This window comes from Crotalus tigris, unplaced genomic scaffold, assembly GCF_016545835.1.
Source record: "Crotalus tigris isolate CLP2741 ecotype Arizona unplaced genomic scaffold, ASM1654583v1 scf7180000023637.1517150, whole genome shotgun sequence".
NCBI lineage: Eukaryota > Metazoa > Chordata > Lepidosauria > Squamata > Viperidae > Crotalus > Crotalus tigris.
The window spans coordinates 946,578-972,269 of record NW_024100094.1 but is presented as its reverse complement, the minus strand read 5'-3'; the positions used below and the strand labels follow the sequence as shown (position 1 = coordinate 972,269).

At 42.8% G+C, this 25,692-nt stretch overlaps 1 protein-coding gene across 1 annotated transcript; it reads right to left on the bottom strand.

Moving 5' to 3' along the window:
• Positions 1-866: 866 nt before the first annotated feature.
• On the bottom strand, positions 867-24,915 carry LOC120297595 (complement factor properdin). Its single transcript, XM_039320402.1, has 10 exons — positions 24,775-24,915; positions 19,638-19,788; positions 17,073-17,239; positions 15,147-15,317; positions 13,619-13,816; positions 12,634-12,807; positions 11,894-12,088; positions 10,313-10,424; positions 7,622-7,761; positions 867-1,758 (listed from the first exon to the last, which is right to left on the bottom strand). Exons 1-10 carry the CDS (start codon positions 24,854-24,856, stop codon positions 1,754-1,756), a joined length of 1,395 nt encoding a protein of 464 aa, XP_039176336.1. The 5' UTR covers positions 24,857-24,915; the 3' UTR covers positions 867-1,753.
• Positions 24,916-25,692: the final 777 nt, after the last annotated feature.

Sequence of the window (25,692 nt, the reverse complement as noted above, 5' to 3'; positions counted from 1 at the left end):
CTTAGCAACATAAATGCTGGGTTCCGTTGTGGCCGTTAGTCAAGGACCACCTGTAATGAAGTAGAAACAATACAGCAGGTGCAAATTGTTCTCACAGGTTGCACTTGCAAACGAATTCTTATTTTCTCCCATACAAACGCACTCTGATGGGGAAATCTTTAGAACAAAACACATGATGACTTGCAAAGAAATACTGGAAAGAGGAAACTGTGGTTGACCTAGCAATGCCTGGAGAATCGGAAACCGCAAGTAACTTCTGACACTGGAAGAGTCAGATGAGGAACTTCCACAGCCTAGAAACTGGAGAGTAGTTTTTCTGCCTATATGTACCTACCTACATCTATCCTATTTGTAATTCATGAATGTCAATAAAGTAGTATTTAACTGTGTCTATGTGCAAGGGGATGGGAGGTTGTGGCGAGGATAGAACACCATTTTCTTGAGGCTTCCTATCAGACTCCACAAATAATCATTAAAAAAACAACTAACATGGGAGGGGAAAAAAAGTTCTTAAATTATTTTCCATGGAACTATTTTTTATTATTTATTTATCTGGCCAAGCTTTTTTTTAAGCATCCATCTGGTCTAAAGCAATGCACTCCATACTATCATTTCGTAGCCCTGCAACTTTACTCTGCTGAAAATTAGGCTTCAGGATTGCATGGAGGATCAATAATAGGTGGAGAAAGAGGAAGTATGTTGGTAAATATGCACACACAGACACACACACACTCCTCAAATAGATTATTATCTGACTTCTCCAGGACAAATAAACTGAGAGTGTGGCTAAGTATTCCATAACAGCAGAACATGCCTGCCAGACCTGCCACAATTAAACCTCTAAATAGAAACAATCCTTGGCTCAGTTTGTTGAGAAATATATAGTTTTATTAGAGGCCAAGTATATTGCAGTAGTGCAAAGCCAGAACTGAGAATCACATGCCAAAATCCCTAAGTTCTACTTTTCTCTCCCTTAACTATCTCTCATTGCCCATCCCAGTATCACCAATCGGGTTCAGGCAAGATGTTTTTGTAACAGTCCAAGTGCAGTTTAGTATGCGGCTCTCTCCTCCTTCCAGTTGGATGACCTTGAGGCAGCATCTCAAGGAGATGCAGCACTTACTTTTGTTTCCCCAAGCATTTTCCCTTTCATTCTCTCTTCCCACAGTTCATGGCAGCCTGTTACTGCATAGCAGCGAAGCACAAGCAAGAATGAGGTGGTAACTGACAATGCCATTAATTTAATAATGAAATCTCTAAAATATTTTTTTGTTTTACAAATGTTTATGGCTTTAAAGCAAACTGACTAGCCTATTTTTCAGCACATCTATATGTTCATTGCTTTTTTCATCTACAAGTAAAACATTCTGGTGCCGTTGATTCCTTTGCTAAAGTATATCTTTAACTCCTGTGGAACTCTTAAATGAGAGATCATTGGCTTAACACACACTGAACCGTATACCTTAAACTGTAAATATAGATGCTATGCTAAAAAATATTTAAAATCAAGTTTGCCTTATATTTGAAACAGGAACATAACACAGAACACGTGCATTTTTTTCTTCTTTACTGTATATAGAAGAGACAAAAGTCCAATGTAATGTATTACCCTATGATTATTTAATCATTAAAAAAGCAGCAGATGATGGGTTCAAAAATCATAGGAAGCAAAGTCACCATTTCTCACAGCTTCATATATTGTGGTTTGCAGGAATTTCCAGGACAACAATTTATAGCCTCCAGTTCTGTAGAATCAATCTACAAGAAAGTTTAAAAAAGAAGTTGGAGTAAACAGGAAGTCCAAGAAACTGCTGGCCCTGCTTTGAATATTCAGTGCCACATTTGAATTCAGAGTATTATATTAAAAGCAACAGTTTTCTTAAATGTCTTCTACTTTAGCAGCTTTATACTGAATTGGGGAAATGCCTTTGTTAAATAACCAGGAGTCAAGTCCTTGCTGCTTTGGAGCCATTCACACAGAATTCCACACTGTACTCTTTAACAGGATTTAATTTTTGATGCAGGAATAAAGATTCCCCCTCCCCAAATGCTTCCTTTACATTTATCACTAACCTGCCACCCAAGTTGTATTGTAAAATGGGAACCAGGAATCTGGGCAGAGGGCCCAGAAAAATCTCACAATCCTTAGTGTTATTTCCTGAGCCTGCTGAAGTGTTCAGCAGGCTCAGAAATGTTGCAAAGGGTCCTGGGCAGACCAAAAGCTGCCTGGGACCAGACTGGCTGTCTCCAGCCTTGTGCGCATGTGCAAGGCACGAAAACAGCCAGGTTTTCATTGGCTGATGCTGTCCGGTGCAAGGACGCTATAAAAGGCCTGCATGCCATTTTTTCTGTTGCTGTTTTGTTGGAGTGATCAATAAAGAAGACTTGCTGTTAGTATGAGAGCGAAATAACAAAATCACAGTGGCGACATCATATAAAGAAAACCTGTATAAGATGGTTTACAGATGGCATCTCCCTCCGGCCAGATTAGCCAAAATGTATAACGGATATTCATCAAAAGTGGAAAGCAATGGAAGTACCAAGGGGAGAAGCACTAATAAAGAAAATGATGTATTGCACAAAACTAGATAGGATAACTAAAAGATTAAAAAATCAAGAAGAAACAGAATTTTATCGAATATGGAATAAATTTTATAGATGGAGGGGAAAAAATGGAGGTCACAGTAAAGAGATAAATTGAGACAGAGACTAGAAATGTATAGTTGTATATAGGTATATTATATGTAATTAATGTACAATATGGACTGAGATGTCAGTCAAAAATGATTTACCATGTTCAATGTTTTTAATCCTTTTTTTTCTTTGTACTTAATAAAAGTTTTAAAAAAATAAAGAAAGAAAGAAGACTTGCTGTTTACACTACTCGTTTCCTCGCAATGCCTTTTACCTGCGAATCTAACAGTGGCAACAAAGGGGGGATCGCTGAAAACAAGACAAACAATAAAAGAAGATAGGACTCACCCAAGAAGTCCTGAAGCCTGGGAAAGTTCAGCGTCTAGCATCGCGACTCTACCTGCCAGTACAGCATCGCTGGAGGTGAGCTCAGTAGAAGGACCACTTCCCAAATAAAAGGTTTGCAGTGAAGGCATTAATGAGGATTGCAGAAGGCTAAGATGTCTAAGATTGGCCGGTTGTCAGACTTTGATATTTCTCACCCGGAACGTTGGAATTCGTACATGGTACGGGTGGAGAATTACTTCAGGGTCAATTAGATAAGAGAAGACGGCCTTAAAGCGGCTACCCTGCTATGTGTCTGTGGACAGGAAACATTTGACATAGCAGAGAATCTGGTGGCCCCAGCGCTTTTGGAGTCAGTGTCTTATGCAGACTTGAAGAAGATGCTGAAAGAACATTTCCAGCCTAAACTTTCTGTGATTGATTGGTGACACGCGTTCGAGCAGAGGGACCAGAGGCCTGGTGAGTCTGTTGCGGACTTTATTGCTGCCTTAAGGCAAGTAGCAAGGCCTTGTGAATTCAAGGACCTAGAAGAGAGGCTGCGGGATCGTTTTGTTTGTGGCCTAAGGAGTCGTGAGCTGCAGCAGAAGATCTTCGCCAAGGAAGATGTTTCATTCCAAGATGCCTTGAGAGAGGTTGCAGCTGAAGAAGCAGCGGGCGGCGCTGTGAAGGCCTTGCGGCTCGCCAGGAACCCTCCAGCCCCCATGACTGTCCATCAAGAGGTCGCTCGAGAAGATCCAGAACAGGATCCTGAAGAGGAGGTGGATAGGCTGCACCTGTCAATGGAGAGAAGGCCAAAGGAGCGTCCAGACAAGGCCCCAGCATCTCCTCAGTGTTTCAGGTGTGGAGGACGCCACAAGCACGCTGACTGCCAATTCTGCTCTGCCATTTGCCGGGCATGTGGAAGGCAAGGCCACATTGCCTCTGTCTGTTTGGGTCGCCAGAAGGTCCAACCTCGGGAAGAATTGCTTCAGAAAGTTACCAGGGTCCCCAGCCAATACAGGGTGGGTTTCTGTGCATTGCGCAGGAACATTTTGACAACAGGGACACACAAGCCTCTTAAGAAAAAACTTCACATTGATGTGAAGTTACAAGGGGTTCCCTTATCGATGGAGTTGGACACAGGGTCCGCTCTATCGATCATTTCGCATGACACCTTCAAAAGGATTTGCAGCAGTAGTGGCCTTCAAGTCAAACTCAGGCCATCGAACTTAATTCTCACTGACTTCCAAAATTCCAGAGTCAGCGTGAAGGGGGAGGCTACGCTCAAGGTACAGCGTAGGGCTTTTGAAGGCCTACTAGATGTGGTGGTAGTTGGGGGTGATCGCACAAGTCTCATTGGACTCGATTGGTTCAAGGCCCTTGGGATCCAAGTGACTTTGCTTCACAGCCTGCAAATGTTAGGCCTTGCAGAAGTCTTCAAGGAGTTTGCTGATGTGTTTAGCACAGAGCTTGGTTCATACCAGGGGCCTCCCATTGCCCTACACTTAGACCCAGCTATCACACCCATTAGGATTAAGCCCAGAAAGGTGCCTTTTGCTCTCAAAAGCAAAATTGATGCAGAGCTGGACAAGCTGCTCCAGCAGGGCATCTTAGAACCTGTGGACTCTAATCCATGGGAAACCCCCATTGTAATGCCTCTAAAGGCTAATGGAGAAGTCTGAATTTGTGAGGACTATAAATGTACACTGAACAAAGTGCTGCAACAGCATGCATATCTAGTGCTGTGGTAAGTCACATTCTGGCCTCTCTCAAGGGGGGGGGGCGAACTTTTGCAAAACTTGATTTGGCACAGGCCTACCAACAGTTACCTGTTGATGAGGCAACAGCTGAGGCTCAAACAATTGTAATGCACAGGGGAGACTTTAAGGTCAAAAGACTGCAGTTTGGGGTTAATGTAGCCCCTGGCATCTTCCAAAGTGTAATGGAGCGCACACTCCATGGTATTCCTGGGGTCTGTCCCTACTTTGATGATGTCCTCATTGCTGGGGAGTCATCTCTAAACTTAGCTGAAAGATTAAGGGCTATCTTGCTTTGTTTTCGACAAAACGGGTCTGAAACTGAAGCAAGATAAATGTAAAATTGGAGTCACTTCCACTGAATTCTTAGGCTTCAGAATTGATGCTCAAGGCATCCATCCTGCTGAATCCAAGCTTCAAGCAATTCAGCAGGCCCCAAGTCCAAAAGCGAACTTCAGGCTTTCCTGGGACTTTTAAATTTCTATCACGCATTCCTTCCCCACAAGGCTGCAGTGGCTGAGCCATTACACTGGCTCTTGGATAAACAGGCTCATTGGCAGTGGACAAGGGTCCATGAGAGGAATTTCAATGAGGTTAAGGCCTTGCTCTCTTCAAATGCGGTTTTAGCACATTTCAATGAGCAATTGCTTGTGTGCATCACATGCGATGCATCTCCTTATGGGGTGCGAGCAGTACTTAGTCACCTGAAGGCTGATGGGACACAAGTCCCTGTGGCCTACTACTCAAGGACTCTGTCATCTGCAGAGCGTAATTACGCTCAGATTGACAGAGAAGCCTTGGCCATAGTGGCTGGCATAAAGAAATTTCATGATTTCTTATATGGCCACCACTTCATGGTCTACACAGACCATAAGCCTCTGTTGGGTTTGTTTACCACAAACAAGCAAACCCCTCACATAATATCTCCTAGAATGCTGAGATGGTCAATTTTCCTGTCAGCATATGACTACACACTGATTCACAAACCTGGAAAAGAAATGGGCCATGCAGATGGCCTCCGCAGATTACCTCTAAAACAGATAGAGGCAGATCCTGCTCCTGCTATTAATATTCTCTCCATTCAGGAGTTGCCTGAATCTCCCCTCAATGCTAGGGACGTGGCTGCAGAAACTGCCACTGATCACACGCTTACACATGTGCTGACATGGGTGTGGTCAGGATGGCCTGACACATGTCCAGATACTGAGTTTCAAAGCTTCTGGCAAAGGAAGCACAAGCTTTCCACATTCAAAGGGTGCCTGTTATGGGGTAGTAGGCTAGTCATTCCAGCCTCATTGAGGACTAGAATCTTGATCTCTCAGCATGAGGGACATCCGGGGATTGTCCGGATGAAAGTGCTCACGCGCAGCCATCTCTGGTGGCCTGGGCTCAATAAAGCCATTGAGGCCCAGGTGCACGGGTGCCAAGTGTGCCAACAGTCAAGGCCTGAAATACCTCAGGCCCCTGTACACAGGTGGGAGGAAACACAAGTCCCTTGGTCAAGGGTATATATAGATTACGCTGGGCCGTTTCAGGGACCATTCTTCCTTCTCCTCGTTGACAGCCATTCCAAGTGGCTAGAGGTTGTGCCTGTTTCCTCCACTACTATTGCTAGGACCATCCAAGTGTTGAGAGGAATCTTCGCCTCCCATAGACCTCCAGATGTCCTAGTCTCAATTAACCACCCCCAATTTACTTCTTCTGAGTTTCAGGCTTTTCTACAGGCCAACCTGATCCGGCTTGCAACTTCAGCACCATTCCACCCATCTTCCAACGGCCAGGCAGAGAGGATGGGGTGCACTACCAAAGATACTCTCAAGAGAATTACATATGGCAGCTGGCATCACAGATTAGCTGATTTCCTTCTTTCACAACGCACCACACCTTACCCAAGGAACCCTGGCTTGGATTCAGAGGATCCAGCCAGTCAGCAGCTGGGTGGGTCACTTGGGTATTTGGGGCACCAAAGTCCTGGTCTGCCTAGCCTGGTAGGCGAGCTGGCAGGCCAGGCACACACACTGGCCATAAGAACGTCACAGCGGGCCAAGAGCCCACCCAAACATCTTGAGGACTATGTGAGGTTTCTGCCAAGTCAAGGGAACCTTGCTAGTTCTTAAACAAGAGGCTGAACAAACACTCAGGTGAAGGAGTGTTATATTCAGCATATTATTTTGTTGTTGTTTTGTATAATTACAAATGTAAGAGTGCTCTGCCTGTGTGCATATTGTGCTTCACAATAACATCCAGTCAATTGAACACATGTACCTGTGCTGCTATAACAATCAGGGTACTATTGTTTCATCCAGGAGGGAAGGGTGTTATGTCCTGAGTGTTCAGCAGGCTCAGAAATGTTGGAAAAGGTCCAAAAGCTGCCCAGGACCAGACTGGCTGTCTCCAGCCTTGTGCACATGTGCAAGGCATGAAAACAGCCAGGTTTTCATTGGCTGACGCTGTCCGGTGCAAGGACCCTATAAAAGGCCTGTGCGCCATTTTTTCTGTTGCTGTTTTGTTGGAGTGATCAATAAAGAAGACTTGTTGTTTACACTACTCATTTCCTCGCAATGCCTTTTACCCGCAAATCTAACACTTAGGATTGCAAAATTCTAATCCAATGGAGAACAGGAGCATTCTTGTGTGCATGATCGAACCTTCCCTTCCCCTTCCTCCATTTTTTTGCAGAAAAATTGTATTTGGAATACATGGAATACATCTAATACTTGACACCTGCATCCTCTCTATAACCACAGATAAATGCCAGCAACTTCAAAACATTCCTAAATACAGGATGGTCCCTTGCAGATTTGTCCATGATACTTCCCAAGATAGCCCAGAATTCGGAGTGCAGTTTCCCCTCTGGCTCCTGAGATGGGCACACACACAAGGGAACCTCACTGTCACCTCCTCACCTTCACAAGGAGGCACATTTTGGCACGGTGTTTCTTCCACCACTTCCAAATCTTGTCCTTCCAGATGCTTACACTGAGGGTTTGGGTTTCCCCAAAATGTTGCATTGTACTGCTTCCCGTCCTCTCCTGTCACCACCCTCCTGCAGCCCGGAAGAGAAAATTTAAAAAAATAGAAAATCAGAGCCAACATCCTAGAAAGAATGAATGGTACATTTTCTCTTCCTTGTGCCCCAATCTTATTTGTCTAGGACAGATATGAGTAATATCTAGGTTTTATATGGCGCTCAGAGACCTTACCCATCACCTTTTTAATTTCCCATTACCATGATCCAATCACTCCTGACCCTCTCCCCTCCCACCCCACCACAGAGATTTTTACTTAGGCAAAAATCCCATAAAGTTGGCTTTCTTTGAATACCCTCTTCCAAAAAGAGTTGGAATCCCAAGCAGCCTTTTAAAAAGTTTGATGGACTGTTGGGAATAGGATAGTGCTAAGGAAACAGAACATAAAAGCATCATTCACACACTAGCAGCAATTTATAATGCCTTTGTAATATCACCAAGCCAGATATAAAGCCTGTTTGTGTTACTGTTATTTTGAAAAGACAATGGTTGGTTGACTCTAAAGGATGCCATAGGTTGTAGGGCAGAGATTACTATGGTCTTTCCCTGCAAGGTCTTAGCTCCCTCCCGTGATTCAAATTTACTATCTCCACTACTAACAGATGAAACTGGTAGGAGCAGTTTGATCAGCACCATTGAGAAAATGGAAGGGGCCTAATCTTGCCTCGTGACAGGATTTAATGGGGACAGAGTTAAAGACCCTCTTCCCCAGACACCCCAAACCTGAATGTCATTCTTGGCAGCCTTAACCTGATATGTTAGACCGCCCATCCCTCAGATGAAGACCAAGAGAGCCCACACAATCCTCCCACTGGCTACCAGGGGCAGAGCAAGATGGCACACAGAAGTACTCTATCTAAATTTACAGAACTTGATTAGATGGGCAGTTGACCTTTTGTCTTGCCATGAGGTATTGTCTTCTCCTGAGCCAGAGGTAGGCCATATGTCAGATCTGCTCCTGCCTTCCAACAATTTGTTGCTGCTCCCCACCTTCTAGCAGCTGCTATTTCATTGGGTCTCATGGCAGAGCTGGCCCTGGTTTCTGGCTCAAGCTGCACAGGCAACTCACCATTTTTTTTTATTTTTTATTTTTGTATTGGTTTCATTTTTGTGCTCTGAGCATCGGAGCTCAAATGCCACTGCTCCTGTGACATCAGGGAGGGTGAGACACTAGCCGTGGGGGAAAGCAAGGAGACCAAACAGATGGAAAGGGAACAGATAAAAAAGAAAGAAGAAGAGAAGAAAATCACCAAGCAGGCACCAAGCACCCCTGCCCCAAAGTATAGAAAGCCAGCTCAGAGCATCCCCAGCCAATATTTTCTGGGAAAGAAGCAAGCGAATGAATGAGAAGGGGAGAAATGGACAGGGAGCAACAGGAACTGAGAGATGCCAAGAGCGATTGCAGAAATTGCTCTTTATTCAGAAATCATTTATCACAGGAACTGATTACCATTATGGCTACTGTAAGTTGTTCAGGAGAGCAACAAGTTAAGGTTTCTTCCACCAGCAAGAAATCTACCCATCATTTTCCTTAACCTGTCCCTCATCATATTTCTGAGAAAAAGCTTTAGTTGCTGCCCTTGTCAGAGAGGCAGAATAAAGGTTGGTTGTCACACCTACAATCCTTTGTAATTGATTGGGATTCGCTTTTAACTGAGTGGATCAAGACATGGTGCTCATAATAAGACTCCAGAATGGCTGCCAGGCTGACTCTTCTCATTCAGAATTGGGAGCTGTACTGTCCAAAAAAGAAGCTCTGACCTGGAAACCAAATTGAGGGATTCCTTTCTGCAAGTCCAGCAATTATTAAAGTCCCACACGGGAAACAGAAGTCTGTTAAAGGATGTAGCAATCCTCATATTCAACATGAAGCCTGTCAGGTTCTACCCTTTTGTTTGGCCCAAGAAATTGGATACTGTGAAGGTAGCCTTTTCCATCTACAGAAAAAATCCCAAATTAGCAACTGATTGCTGTACAATAATACTTCAACCCAGGGAACATGATAGCATTATCCTTTACATTTAGATAAAGTACTTAAGGGGTGCAGGGAAGGATGCATGAAAAGCATCTCTCCTGAATACTCCTGGGCACCCCAGTCTATGGCTTCCCTTGTTCCTTTGAAAGTAAAAGAAAATATTTCAGAATGAGATGCAAAGGGCAGAAAAGCCGGATCCCACCCAAAATGTTCCTTCTTACTTGCCTTCTCTAAGATGGCACCTTCCAGAACATTGGAAATCCTGAGCCTTGCAATCCCCATCAGTCCTCAACCATTTGGAAAGGTACCAAAGGAGTAAAAGCTGATTTGGGAACTTTTTTAGGAATGCTGAAATCCCCAGTCAGGAATGTGCTCTTCATACATATGAGGGTGTGAGCAGGATCTCCTTGTACATTCTGCTAGATGGCCATTGCAATGACAGTTATTGAACTAACTTCATAAAACCAAGTAGACTGAGTTGTACCCACAAATCCCCAAAAGTTAAGAACCAGATTAAAATTTCAGGGTGATCCTAACTTTTGTCCGAAACTGTTCTTATTTCAACCCTCCTTCCTTCCAGATTTCAGACTTACGAATAATTAGGGTAGATGGGCGCACAGACTCTCTTACGAGATCTTTTAGGTTCAGGTCCACAGGCTGGCTCACAGAGACCCCAAGGACTCCAAGCTGTCCAGGCTCCCGGCACTGAGGAAAACCACACCAATCAAAACCAGCCCATTATCTCATATAGGACCATGCCAGCCATTTCAGGCTGGGCCCAGAAAGACATGAATGGCAATCTCTGCCTTATCATAAAGCAGGGGTCCCTAACCCCCAGTCTGTGGACTGGCACTGGGCTGTGGCATGCCAGAAATCAGGCCGCACAAACAAGCAAATCCCCAACCACGGGACGCAGGCAGCCTGCAAATCCAAGCTCCTTCTAGTCTGGGGAAAAACCTTTCTCCACGGAATTGGTCCCTGGTGCCCAAAAGGTTGGGGGCCACTGTAATAAAGTTCAGATATGTGTAACTTGAGTACTACATTAAGCAACGTTATGGCTTTGCATTAATCAACCACATGAGTTATGTTTGCCCAATAAAATAAACCTCCCATAAAAATCTAATCCAGTTTAATAGTAAACAAGCTTATTGAATTTTTCATCTGGGTTTGTAAGCTAGCTAAAGGTATCACGTAAACACAGGCACCCAAAGACTTTAGGCCAGTTGTTATCTCTCAACCACAAATTTCTTGTGAAATTAGATGGGGGGCTATATGCCAAACACATATACAGTATTAGGGTGACACAATCGCCCTACATTTGTGAATGGACACGACTTCTCAACTAACAACAACAAAAAGGGAAATCATGGAAAGTCTGTCAGCCATGAGGTGAGCAGTTTCCTCCCAGGTTTGGGTTATGAATAACAAAAGGAGCAGTTAACTGAATACGGTGCTGGCTTGGTGAGCAATAACAGAATAACAAAATAACAGAGTCAGAAAGGACTTGGAGACTTCCAGTCCAATCCCCTGCTCAGGCAGGAAACCCTATACCAATTCTTCCTCCTTATCCACACATTTTGCTGTTTTAAAAGCACTGTGTGTATTTACTGATGAAACTCACTTAAAAATAATCCTTTTCTGATGCCATATTAAATGCAAAATTCTGCAGGTAGAAGGTTTTTTAGAATGATGTTGTGGACACCAATCAGTGAGTGCTGCTTACAGTTAACTTCTGCTGCAAAGATGCAGAAAGGGCCCTTCAGAATTAATCCCTACTTCTATAAGGTTCTTTCTTTCCATTTTCTGCATTTTTTTACCTCACCACTTGCATCAGTCAGTGCACAAAATACTGGAGCCCTGAACTTTTTCAGAAGGTAATCAATATGCTCACAAAAAGGTAAAAAAGATAAATTCTACCTGGATTAGGAGGATCTTAATATTCAGAACAGGTTTCAGTGGAATCCCTGTTACTTCTAAGAACTTTCTCAGGATTGTGTAAGAGAAAAGCAGATTAAGCCACCTTCTCCAGATGTGCTGGAATTCAATTCCCAGACAATGAGCTCTTTGGGCAAAATGGGACTAGTAATTGCCAGGCACCTGGAGCCTACCAGATCGAGGAAGACTGCTTTGGGATATGAGATCTTTTTGTACCTTTTCTGATTCCCAATACTCACCCCTGCATCCTTCCAAATTGTAGCAGGTCCTGGATTCTCTGGAGAATCCCACACAACGCTTGCCCTCATGGTGCCGTCCAGTACAGGTCCTACTTCTTATCTGAGAGGCAGCAATGTCCTTACATTTAATATCAGAATCAGTCTCATGAAGGCTACACGGCTTCCAAGGAGTCCATTCCTTCCAATAACCATCCACTATGGGAAATGTTTAAAAAAGATCTGGTCAGTGCAGAAAAGGGTTGAGGCTGAGAGAGCAGTTCTCCAGCCAGATTCTCTGAGAGAGAAGAATCTAAGCCCAAAGCCACCAACAGTTTTACAGGAACAAAAGCATCCTTCCCTGTATATCTGGGGTCCTATCTCTGGCAGTGTACCCAGAAGGGCAAAGGAACAGCAGCGCCACTTCTGCTGAAGATACCTGATGTTGCTAGCCCAGAAGTACCAAGGACTATGCAAAAAATATCATCCTGACTCAAGAGACCCTGTTAAATCTATCAGTCCTGTTTTCCAGTGTTCAGCTTGCCCCATCTCTTAGTTTTTCAGAAATCACATCTAATTTAGGTTCCAATTTATGCCAAAGTCAACTTAGGTAAAGCTTTCTAGAATAGAACAGTTGTATAACTTGGGGGTGGGGAGCATCTCACTGGATTCAGCTACCTTAGAAGCAGCTCTCTTTGTTCAGGTTCTGGATTATCCCTCACAGTCTCTACTTATTCCTTTACCTTCTTAATTTTCCCCATTACCTGGGCAGGGCACCCTGACAGTGCACGGTTGTCTTCGTATGTCCTCCCCAAGGCAATTCTGCCCTCCATACTTTGGTGCAGGGTTATCACACAGACGCTTCTGCAGAGTTTGGCCGACCCCACAGGTCACACTGCAGGGTTGGAATGGTTTCCAGCTGCCCCAGTTGCCATCCCCTGTGGGAGAAAACAGTGGGTGGAGTCAGAAGAGAAAAGAGGCAGATTCTAACAGGCTTGTTCAGAGACACACCATAAATAGCATATTGTAGTGGTAGCAAACCTATGGCACACGTGCCAGAGGCGGCACTCAGAGCCCTCTCTGTGGACACGTGTGCTGTCGCCCCAGCCCCGCCTCCCCCTGCAGCCCCCTCCTCACCAGCATCCTCCCTGGAGGAGAGTCGCCCCCGGGCACAGACCACGTGGAGCAGCACAGCCAAACACATGGCAGCCGGACAGCGGGGCAAGACTCCACCTCACACCCCATCGCACACAGATGATGCATGGAGTGCGGAGGGTGTGGCCACCATGGGGCTGCTGGGTCGCCTGGGCGATCTGTGGTGGGCCGTGGAGGCGGTGAGTGGCCCTGCAGGTGGGCGGGGTGGGGGACGGGGCAGAGGCAGTTTTGGGGCACTCGGTCTCTAAAAGGTTCGCCATCACTGGCATATTGTATCTTTCCTGCTCTTAAAAAGTAACCAGGACCTTCTCTCCTGAAGCTGGTGCTTTCCAGGTGTCCTGGAGGGCAACTCTCATCAAGCCAAATCAAGATGACCAAATGAGCCTGTTTCAAAATAAGAGCAAATCCGAACAGGCCAGTGGGTCTATTCACCTGGAACAAGCTGGCCCAAGACCCCAAGGAGCACAGCCTCTGCTCTTCTCCTTTGTTGAGAGGGTGATCCCATGGCCTGCTATAAAGGGAAAGAGCATCTTCCTGGGAATGCTAAGTGTAGGAATGCTACACCTGACTAAAAGTGTGGCTTCCTTTTCTTACGTGGACAGAAGGGCAGTCCTGTGCAGCTTTGGGACTCCTGGCTTCCTCCTGGACATGCCTTGCCCTGAGGATTGATAGAAGGTGGAGGGTTGTTACATAAGCGGAATCGTAGTTGTTGAGGCTTTGCAGCTGAGCCTTCTATAGTGCAAGTATGGGAGCAGTGCTGCCAAGGTCCCCAGTTGCCCCAGTTTCCGTGAGCTACATTGAAAAGAAAAATATGAATGAGAGTCAGAGGATGCTGGGTCAGAGACTTGTGGAAGAGACCAGGAGTACAATTCATATCAGTCATATCTGTTTCTGCTATCTTGGGTTCATCGTTTCTTCTTCTTTCTGTCAGGCCTCAGTATGTCTCTTCCCCTCGATCTGCCTGATCTGATCAAACTGATCTATCATTGAGATTTCTTTTAATTCAGGTTTCCCTAGCTGGTTCCTCCCAAAAGGGTCAAATTCATTTTGCAAAATCCTGAGAGCTGAAGTTAGGGGAGTTGAAATTACTGTCTTAGTACACTCATATTTTTTCTATCTCTTCTTATTGCCTTTTATCTCCCCATTCTCAAAGTCTTCCTTCTTCCCTCCCTCCCCCCCTCCTTCCTTCCTTCCTTCCTTTCTTTCTTTCTTTCTTTCTTTCTTTCTTTCTTTCTTTCTTTCTTTCTTCTTTCCATAGCAAAGGAAGTGTGGAAACATTTTAAAAATTAACAAACCAAAAATTGCTATTCATAGTTGGAAGGAAATTCTGCTGCAAATCCTGAGATTGTGAACCAGGCCAGAAAAATGCCACAGCTTCCTTATGGAATTGCCAACTGTATCCTTATCACTTTTAGGTCTTTTGACCCTAAGTAAAGTTTATTTGTTGAGTCTAATCTTACAATTCTAAAGAGGAATTTGATTGTTGTCAACAACTTCAGATAAAGCTGTTCTGTATTGATCTGCTAGTAAAACTCAAGTGATCACTGATATTTTGCATAATTAAGAAGTTGTTCATTAACCTTTTCCTGTCTAGTGGTGAATAGAAGTCAGTGAAACTGCCTTCAATCAGGGTTGAAACTGGAATCCATACAGTTTGTTGTCAAGCCTTCAGCAACTGGTTGCTCCCCAGCCCAAATCCAGTAACACTTGAGAAGGGAGCTTCAGTGAATCCGTGTGCAGAGCAGATTACCCACTCTAAATTAGAGATTGAAATATAATCTGTAATAAACATTTCCCTTTTCTCCATCACGCTGCTTTTCACCTTAGATTGTTCTTCAAGTGTTTAATTACCCCAATGTTTGTTTGTGTGTGTGAGAGTGTGAGTGTGTGTGTGTGTTTGTACACACACACGCTTTCAACTCCTGGAAACCACCTGAACAAGTCCCTACAGTTTTCTTGGCAAGATTTCAGTAATAGTTTGTCATTAACTGCTTCCTAAGGCTAAGAGAAAAAAACTGACTTAGATGGCTTTGGAACGAAGGCAGGCCTAGAACCTACGGTTTTCCAGTTTCCAACATATGCCTTAACTACTACACCAAACTGCCTCTCTATCCCAACTTACTTGGGCAAATCTGCTGGGTATCACATATCTTAGTTTCTTTGCTGACTCCTGAGCAGGTGCCTCCACAGATAGGGGCTGGATTGGTGCAAGTTCGTTCCCTTATCTGGGTCCCAGTTAGACAGGTCACTGAGCAAGGTTGCCAGGCACTCCATTCTGTCCATGCACCCATCACTGCAAGGAAAGAACAGCTGAGATCAAGGTTCAGGCATGCTGGAGACCCATCAGCCAAGGGAATTTCTAAGTTGCATAATCCCATTTCCTTAGGAGGGAATTCCCAAAGACTTACACACATGAGGAAGTGAAAGTATCAAAACAAGTTATCACGTAAGAAACAGTAATGTGTGGGCTTATTAGCCACTATTTTCTGGAGCTGTACCAAAACATGCAGAAATATGGGATCATTGTTCCACACAAAATCACTAACGTGCTGTACAAATCATCAAAGAAATCTGACTTTAAATTTTCTGATTACAGGCACTAAAGGAAAACAATAGAAAGTTTTGAAAAACAAAAACAAAAAAAGGTTGTTTGCCTGCTTTCAATTGTCTATTGTAACTCTCTTTAAAAACAATTTAGCCTGCTATCTCTACCAACCAAGACCACCACTTGTCTCCTGTTTTTCTGCCCATCAAAATAATTGCTGAAGGCATGAAGAAGTAAGAATGCTTGTGGTGTTTTTCTTCCTTCTAGTTAATTAATAACTTTATTTCATAAACTATAGAAATTCTGTCAAAGCCAGTATTATCCACTATTGCTGAAAGTAGGTGCCTCAGACATTGACTATCTATCTCTTTGAGAGCCCTAGTGGCACAATGGTTAGAATGCCCTAGTACAGGCTAACTCTGCCCACATCCAGGAGTTCAATCCTGACAGGGCTCAAGGTTGACTCAGCCTTCCATCCTTCCGAGGTCAGTAAAATGAACTTATGTTGGGGGCAATATGCTGACTCTGTAAACTGCCCAGAGAGTGCTGTAAAGCACTATAGTGGTGATATATAAGTCTAAGTGCTATTGTTATTTATGGATCTAACTAAAATGTTTTAAGCTTATTTAAGTCTTTATCTAAGTCCTCATTTAACAACACCTCCTTCAGTGATTATTTGAAGTTACAACAGTGCTGAACGGGAAGACTTACAACCAGTCCTCACAACAGCAACCATCACAGTGACCCCCTAGTCACAAGATCATGGCTCTAGTAGTGCTTCAGCCTTCCATCCTTCTGGGGTAGGTAAAATGAGGACCCAGATTGTTGGGGGCAATGTAAATATATATATACATTGCTTACTGGTGTACACCGCTTAGAGAGTGCTTGCACTTAAAGCGGTATATAAGTCTCATAAATAAATAAATAAATAGGACTACCTGCCAGATACATGGGTGTAAAGTAGCAGCTACTGTGAGAATCTAATTTTAGGCAGATAGGATGCCATTGCCACTAAAATGGGCAAGAGACAAAAATCCCTCCAGTGCCTAAATTTGGAAGGACCCTCATGGAATCCAACTTACATGTACCTTTTTCTTTACAGGGTACATTCTGCCAAAAAGGAAAAAAAGAAATATTTTGGAACATGGCATTAAAAGTTGATTGTGATTGGTGCTGACAAACTAACACTTGTGATGTCACAAAGACACCTCCCCCACAACTTCTGTTGTTATTTTTTTTAATGTAGAAAAGCAAGATGGCCTAAATGAATAAGTATTCAGGTGGTGCTTTGGAGGGGGGAATTCTCAAAATTTCACTTAAAATGGCGGCGGGGGAGGTGGTGGGTGGGGTTAGGACAGGTAACACTGCCAGCTAATTTAGAGTCCTACTTCATAAGACTCCAAAATCTCAAAATTCAAGGTCATGCAAGGATAAAGAAATGACCCTGACTCATTTCTAGCTTCATGCTTAGGACAAAGATCAAGAGTAGAGAAAGATGCTTACTGGGACAACACTCTTTTTGAAGGCAGGATTTCATTTCCCTTTCACGTGTATCCCTCAGACATGTCCCTGCACGGGAGCCATAACACACCCGACTGCGTCGCTGGACACCTTCAGTGCAGGAGACAGAGCATGCACTCCACGAGCTCCATTCATTCCAACTAGCTTCACTATAGGAAAAGAAGAACAAAGAGGGATGTAATAACTGACTTGGATCAGGGTTTCCCCATGATGTAAAATCTAACTGTTGTGTTTTCCGTTCGTTAGCAATTGACGAAGACACATGGTGAAACAACAAGCTCTTTATTACTCTTCTCCTACAACCAAGCAAGCAGCAAAAGGCACACAGGCCTTTTATAGGGCCTGAGACCCAGACAGTGTGAACCAATAGGAACTGACCATTTTCGCGCCTTGCGCATGCGCACAATGCTGGCACCACACTGTCTGGTCCTGGGCAGCTTTTGGTTTGCCCGGGACCGTTTGCAACAATTCTGAGCCTGCTTTCTGCTCTAGCAGGCTCAGGACACAACACCAACCATGAAGGATTCCCTTAGATCAGATCAAGGGTTCATCTAGCCCAGCATCCTGTTTCCTAACAGGAAAGGAAATACTTAAGGGACTCCAGTAGTGGGATCCAAATACAAGCCAACAAGAACTGTGTTGGATTAGAGGAAAGGGCCGTTTTTTCCCTAGCATTTTGATCCCATAGTGGCTGTCATCCAAATGCCTCCAAGGAGTGCAAGATATGAGCAAGCTTCTACTTAGGGTAGATTTAACCATTATTAATCTGTCAAAAAGCTGTCCAAATTGTTGATCATCATGACATGTTCTGTTAACATATTCCTCAATTTAACTAGGAATTGTATCTAAGAGTATGTTTATATCTGTGTTCCATAATTCCACAAAGAACATTGGGGGGGGGAGGAGGAGGTGGAGGAGTGGGAGTGGCAGGAGGAGGAGGAGGTGATTGCCAGAGTGTTAATTCAATGGACAAGAACAACATTTGGTTAAATCTGCTGTCACATTTCTTTAGAAGGGATAATCTGAAATTAAAATAGAACATTTTGTTTCTCTAGGTATTTCTCTATACTCAGATGTAGAGAAAGAAATGTATTGGTCAATGTATTAACCAAATCCAGTGCTAGATAAAACAACAGGCAGGGAGAATTTAAAAAAAAGTCTGGAAGTTATAAGTACAAAAATATATTGAAATGTAGGAAATTGCCTTATACAGCCTGGGTTTACAGATACTTGTGCTCATAATGGCTTCAGTAAATCATCGTTTAAAAACCCGGGCTTAGCATGATTCATGGACACAGATCAAAGTTTAAATTAACCATTTTAATTAATTTTAATAACTGATTTTAATTTGGGTTTTGATTCTAACTGCATCAATATTCTTGTTATGGTTTATACTCCACATTTTTATTGAAATAATAGCAATAGCACTTAGACTTGTACACTGGCCCACAGTGCTATGCAGCACTCTCTGCGTGGTTTACACCAGGGGTGTCAAACTTAATTTCATTGAGGGCCACATCAGCATTGCGGTTGCCCTTGGGGGGGCAGGTGGGTGTGGCCTAATGAGTGGGCGTGGATGTAGTGGGTGTGGCCTATTGGGAGGGCATAGCCAGCTCTACGTGGGGATCTGGGCAGGAGTGGGACAGATCTGAGGATCTCTGGCAGAAGGGGATGGGACTGGGGCAAGCGCCAAGGCATGGTGCATTTCTTCATTCCTCACAAAGGGTGACACCTCCCCAGCATGCATCCAGGGGGCGGGGCCAATGCGGCAGGGGCTGGTTCCTCGCTGTTTCTGGATGGCCTTTTGGAGCTAAGACTGAATGCATTTCAGCATAGATGGTCACCACAAAATTGTACATTGGCTCCCAGCCGGCCTGGGCCAGGGCCAAGGCAGCGGGGGTCGTTCCCTCACTGTTTCCAGCATGGCTTCGCGGGCCACATGAAAGCACTTTGCGGGCCGCATCTGGCCCCTGGGCCTTGTGTTTGACATGTCTCGTTTACACTGTCAGCATATTGCCCCCAACGATCTGGATGCTCATTTTACCAATCTTGGAAAGTTGGAAAGCTGAGTCAACCTTTGAGCTCTGTCAAGATCGAATTCTAGACTGTAGATAGAGTTGGCCTGCAATACTGCATTCTAATCACTTTGCCACCAAGGCTCTTAAATAAGTTGCCCTTAATGGTGGTTCAAGTATAAACAGGAAGTCTGGGTATAAATTAAATACTTCTGTCTATGGAGCACGTGATGGAATATTGTTGTCCGTGACCAATAGGAGCTTTTGAATCTTTGGGCAGAAACTTTATTTAGCCCTGCTTGGAGACAGCAGAGTTGCAGTTGAGAATGGCATAATGCGACATGCATACTACCTGCGGCTACCCTATAGCCTCTCTTCCTATACAGGAGATGGGATAAGCAGTCCTAACGGAAGATGCCCAGCACTCAACCAATGGGCAATATTTGGAGGGTTCAAAGAATGGAGGCTTAGGACCATTTATGCAGCACATGCCAAAAATGTAGTTAATTAGAACTGTCGGTGTTTCACTTACCGGCAGGACTGGCAGGGCCCATGTTGAGCCGCCTGGAAACCATATTGATGGTTTAGGCAGCAGTCTTCCTGGGAAATTTCACCTCCCAATAGGTTCCTGCAAGTCCCTGAGGTTTCGTCAAACGTTTTGTAGCACAGAATATTCTGAGCCTCTGAAAAAGGGAGCCCAGTTTAGATCAGCTGAGAGCCACTTCCCAGAGATACACATTTTTATCCACACGAGAACAGTCCAGAGGAAGATGTAAGAGACAGGAGGGGACAGCAAAATAAAAATCAGAAAGCTGAGAGGATGCTTGTTTCTTAAAGTGATTGTTTCATTTCCCTTTTTCTACCTTTCATAACTATACTCAACATGAGCATTTATTTGTCCACAATAGCAATTAGTCTCTTAGTCAGTTAGGTATTCAAAATTAATAGTGTCGGTTTTGCTCAAATACCTGCATTTTTAAAAAGCCATTTACCTAGGACACCAATAAAATAGACATATAAAAAATACAAGGGAACAAGTCCCATCTGAATGCTCTCCATGGGCGAAGGAAGGTAAATATACGTGTCCCACAATAATGTTGCAGGATCTAATCTGGGCCATTCACCGGGACCAGAGGTTTTTGCCTTCCAAGCTTTCGGATTTGTGCTGGAGCTCATCCCTCAGAGAACTTCTCTCTCAGGGGTCCGGCACGTGTCCAAAAGCTCGGAAGGCAAAACCTCTGCAATCCTGGTGTGTGAGCCAGATTGGATCTTGCTCTCCATAGACATCCAGATTATCAGTGTGGAGAATAACCCAAAGCCTCACGTTTTGCTTCACCAAACAGAGAGGCCAGATTTGTTATGAATGAAGGAATAGATTCAAGAGGCATAGTTGCAGAAGAGGATATAAAAACCTTCTCATTTGGGAGCCGGCTTGACTGGCTGTTGAATTTTCTGTCCATTCTGGTGATGGGATGGTGTCCTACAAGCCAAGCTAAGGGCTGAAAAACTGCCCTCTGGGGCACTGGAAAGCCAAAGGGCAGAACCCATTCTGTTCTCCAAGCAAAGGAGGAGGTCTAGGAAGAACTTCTGAAGGGAAACTCTACCATTACTGCTCCCTACCCTCCAGTTATCACCATCGTCTCGAACTGCTGAACTTTTTTAATTTCCCAGAAGATACTAAGATAGCAACACGAGTACTTTAGGGGATTTAAATGATGGCTAGTTTCAACCGCTCCAAACTACTCCATTTGGGCCTTTTTTTTTAAATGGACCAGAAGATCTCTGCTCCTTGTCCTCTATCTTTCCTTCTCCACCTGCCTGAGGCAAATTAGGGTCTTCTTAGCAGAATCATAGTTGCCCTCATTCCTGCAGTGATCAGGCGTTTGAAAGCTATGATGTTTCACTTTTAATGAATGCTCACCAATTGCACTTTTTACATGTCTCTGCAATGCATCTGTTGTTCCCCTTCCCCTTGTCAACTGAGCAAGGGTAACATTTCATGTGCCTAAGGAAGTGGACATTGATCTATGAAACTTTCTGCTGTAGTAAACATAAAAAATGTCATCATACTTTATTTTATTTCTGATGGTTAAGATCTCAAGGTGGGATTTATGGAAGCTAGCTCCAGAGTACAATTTATAAATCTTAATTCTATGTTGTTGACAGTTGCCTGATAACAGACAATAAAGAGGAGAGCTTGCATTCAATACAAAAAAAGCAACACGGGAAAAATATATTTCTGAATCAAAAGCAAGAAGTTTACACTTTTACACTAAGTTTTATATTCTCAGAAGTTTGTAATTCATTATCAACACAACACACTCACTTATCTGTTTAGTTCCTGTTAATTGGACTTTCTTCTACAAATAATGTTTAAAAAACAGATAATGTTCAGATAATGGGTTTGGATTGTAACTTTTATCATTGTGATATCCTTACTTTAACTGCTTATGATTTGTTTGCTGGAAGGCTATATGCTAATGCTGCAAACAAAAAATAAATATTCCTAAGAACTTCATAGTGTATTGTACTATTTATTGTTAAGAATAATTTCTGTTGGCTCCAGTGGTATATACTGTAAGGAAAGGGAAAGAAAGGAGTCCCTGTGGATTTTACTCCACTAATTGTTGCCAACTATAGGGTGCAGCGCTCCCCTCAATTTCAAGGCTCTCCGAAGAGCCTTCGGCGGTCATTCTCCCCACTGAAGTGGTACCTATTTATCTACTCACATTTGCTTGCTTTCAAACTGCTAAGTGAGCAGGAGCTGGGGCAAGTAATGGAATTCACCCCATCCAAGTGGCGCTCAGTCCCAAACCAGGCTGTTGGCTTTCCAGCCGACAAGCCCAGCATCAACTGAGCCATTGCGCTGCTCCTCATAAAGTGTAAACTGTAAATAATAAATAATAAAATTATCTACTATAGAATTAGATTAAATAACCTTTAACTAACCGTTAAAATAGATAATTTTTGAGAGCACAGCAGAGTGGGTTGCCAGATTTCTACCAATTATATTAGTTCAACTGACTAGACTAGAAAGCCTTTCCAATTAACATGAAATCCTACAGTTCTGTCTAATGTTATACAAATGTTGGTTGGAGAATTGAGGTATAGCAACAGAAATTCTGAGGAAAATATTAAGGTTACTTTACGCAAATTATCAAAAGTTTTTTATTATTATTATTTGATGGACAACATAGAGCTGGTTGATATATGGAGACAGAAAAATGGCAATTTAAGAGAAAATACCTATTTTCCTGAAAGACGTAAATCCTTTTCATTAAAAGACATAATTTGAACTTCAAAGAATTTGGCTACTAAAATAGAGATGTTGCCAAAGAGTTTTTCAGATCATAATCCTGTGAGTTTGGTTCAGAATAGATCAGAAAATCTAATTCTTTTAGATGGAGACTAAATAAAATGTTGGAATAGAAAGAAGCAATTGTGGAGAATTGTAAAAAGAAATTAAAAGTCAAAAATAGTTTATGTAAATCTATTGATTTAAGAATGGTTTGGCATGCAAGTAATAAGAGGTTAGTTTATATAACATGATAGTAGAATTAGAAAAATCAAGAAAAATGCAGGCTATTTTGAATGAAATAAATAGGATTCAGGCCAGGGTATGGACTGAGACAGCATTGATGACATTCTTGGATGACTATAAAATCAGAAACTACTTCTTTGTACCGTTTCCTTTTTTATTTTACTTTTACTTTTTCTTCCTTTCTTATACTTTTTAGCTTTCTCTTTTATTTCTTTTTCTTTTCTTGTTCTTACTTTATATTAGTTTCTATTAGTTTTTATCTTCCTTTTCCAAAAACCTTCAATAAATATCATATTAAAAAAAATAACATTATATAAGGAGGTTTCCATTCACAGACAAAAGCTTTTCTTAATATTGTCCAAACTCTCTTCCATATCTGTTACTTTAGCCTATTAAAATATAGATCATAATGATCACAGACCAAACGCACACAAACATTTAAAAAGCAAAAAAAAGTGCATAATAGGTGTGTTTGTTAAAAAAATATGTATGGCTCAGCTAAGCATCCCTAGGCAAGTAGCCAAGTTCAGAAAATCTAATTGCCACTGCTATAGTACAAAGTTTGGCTACAATTCTAGATATTTCAGATAATAATTCAGAATAATTTGTCTTATTTTTCAGTTTCAGTGCCTGTGCAGATACAGCAGTCTAAAACAACTGATACGATTGCCTTACAGATTTTTTACACTAAAAATAGATATTTAAATAACTATGTACTTCTAAAGAGATTTTGCATCGATTCTGCCTGGGCAGCAATCAATCTCACCTAAAACCAGGTATTAATCCAATTTCTTAAGAGATTTAAAAAGAGTCAATATATCCGTGGGAAGCAACTGGAGGTGACATCTCAAGTTCCATGGAAATATTTTTCACTGTGGTTTTTAGCCTAAGTTTCATTCCTGCAGGCTTAAGTTACCCTCCAAAAAGCATTCTACTTTGAACAGAGCCAGTTTGGTTTAGTACAGGGGTAGGCAACCTTGGCTCTTTTATGACTCGTGGACTTCAACTCCCAGAATTCCTGAGCCACTTATGTCATAAAAGAGTCAAGGTTGCCTACCCCTGCTTTAGTGGTTAAGGCATCAGGCTAGAAACCAGGAGACCATGAGTTCTAGTCCTGTTTTAGGCATGAAAGCGGGCTGGTGACTTTGGGCCAGTCACTCTCAGCCCAGTCTACCACACAGGGTAGTTAGTTTTGTGGAAAAAATAACATAACTTCATTATTTATAAACATAATAAAGGTGGGATATCAATAAATCTTTAAAGGAGCATATTTGTAGATCAGGGTTGAAATGTGGGGGCCCTTGGTGCTCTCTGAGCTTGGTTGTTTTCTTGCAGATGTTTCATTACCCAAACCAGGTAACAGCAGAACATCTCTAGCATTGATGATGTTACCTAGTTCGGTAATGAAACAACTGCAAGAAAACAACCAAGCTCAGAGAGCACCAAGCAACAAGGACTCCACCCACATAAATCTTTCCTTTCCTTTCCTTTCCTTTTCTTTTCTTTCCTTTCTCCCTCTATTTAACAGGTGCATATCAGGCAGGAGCTGTATAGGAGGAAACACTGGTTGAAGCCCTGCCTTCAATGGAACTAATCCAAAGTACACCAGTTCTGCTGTGGCAACTGAAAACTAGTAACCAGTGCAAAGTGTCATTGGGGCTGCCGCTTTTTAAAACTTGGATTTGTTCCTGTGCTTCTGTTAGCTGGCGGTACATAGATATAAAGTTTTCCCCCCAAGGATGGAAAAGAATAGGGTAAGGGGCTTAATTTCTGAATGTGATGTTAAAGATACAGGTCACAGGTGCATGCAACAGATGGAAACTAATCCAGGAGAGAAGCAACCTAGAACTAAGGAGAAACTTCCTGACAGTTAGAACAATTAACCAGTAGAACAACTTGCCTCCAGAAGCGGTGAATGCTCCAACACTGGAAATTTTTAAGAAAAGACTGGACAGCCATTTGTCCGAAATGGTATAGGGTTTCCTGCCTGAGCAGGGGGTTGGACTAGATGACCTCCAAGATCCCTTCCAACCTTTATTATTATTATTATTATTATTATTGTTATTATTATTATTATTATTAAAAATAAAAACTCTTCCCCTGACCTCTCTTCCCTCTCCCCTTTTACCTGTAGGAACTTCCAGGCTCACAAAAAACCAGCATACTATCAAGAGGAACTGCAGCCTCTTCCACCCCAGAGTCCCCATCATGAGTTCTCACTCCAGGAAGAAGCATGAGAACAATAGAAATGCTTTTAAATGAGCAGCAAGGGTGTGACTCCACCCTGGTAGGTGGGACATCTTGAGGTTTTAAGATCTCTCTTTTGGGAAGCCTCTATACTATATAGCAAGGGGCAGGGCCAGTCCTGGCCAGGGACAATAGACAGTTTGCAGGGATATTGCAAGGGAAATAAGAAACAGTGTATGCACAGTATATAAGATCGTCAATATTCTAAAATGCAGTAACAGGAAATACCTCTCTGCCCCCAATGAAACTTTTACTCTAATCAACTCAAAACTGCTGTAATTAGTCTGACTGATCTTTAGATGCCCCACAAATCAGGGCTTCCATAGGAGACCTCAATTATACCCTCGTTCTGCCTCCTTCACAACATTTTACAGAGCATCAAAATGTCATGGTCCTCCATGTGAGACCCTTCTGTACTTTCCCACGGCTTCTTCCATCTATTTTTTTTCCCAAAGAGAAGAATCTGTTAATGATAGAAAGATGAAGTCACTGTCCCATTTTACGCGGTATTTTTTGAACTTTCCATCTGGAAAATTCCTCTCTGCCATTAACAGAAATCTGCCAGTCCTTAGATATGGACAGGAAGGGTTTTACAACCCTGACTTGCTTAGAATTTTTCAGCTAACGGAAATTTAGCCTCCCGGTGAACTATCTGACACTGACATACAAAGGGAAATAAAGTTACCTCAGCATTTTGACTATTGTCTCTGTTTTATATTTTGGCAAAGAAAATATTGATTTTTTTGCCCAAAAGATTACTACTTACGAAAAAGGAAATGTATAATGCTGAACAGGCATA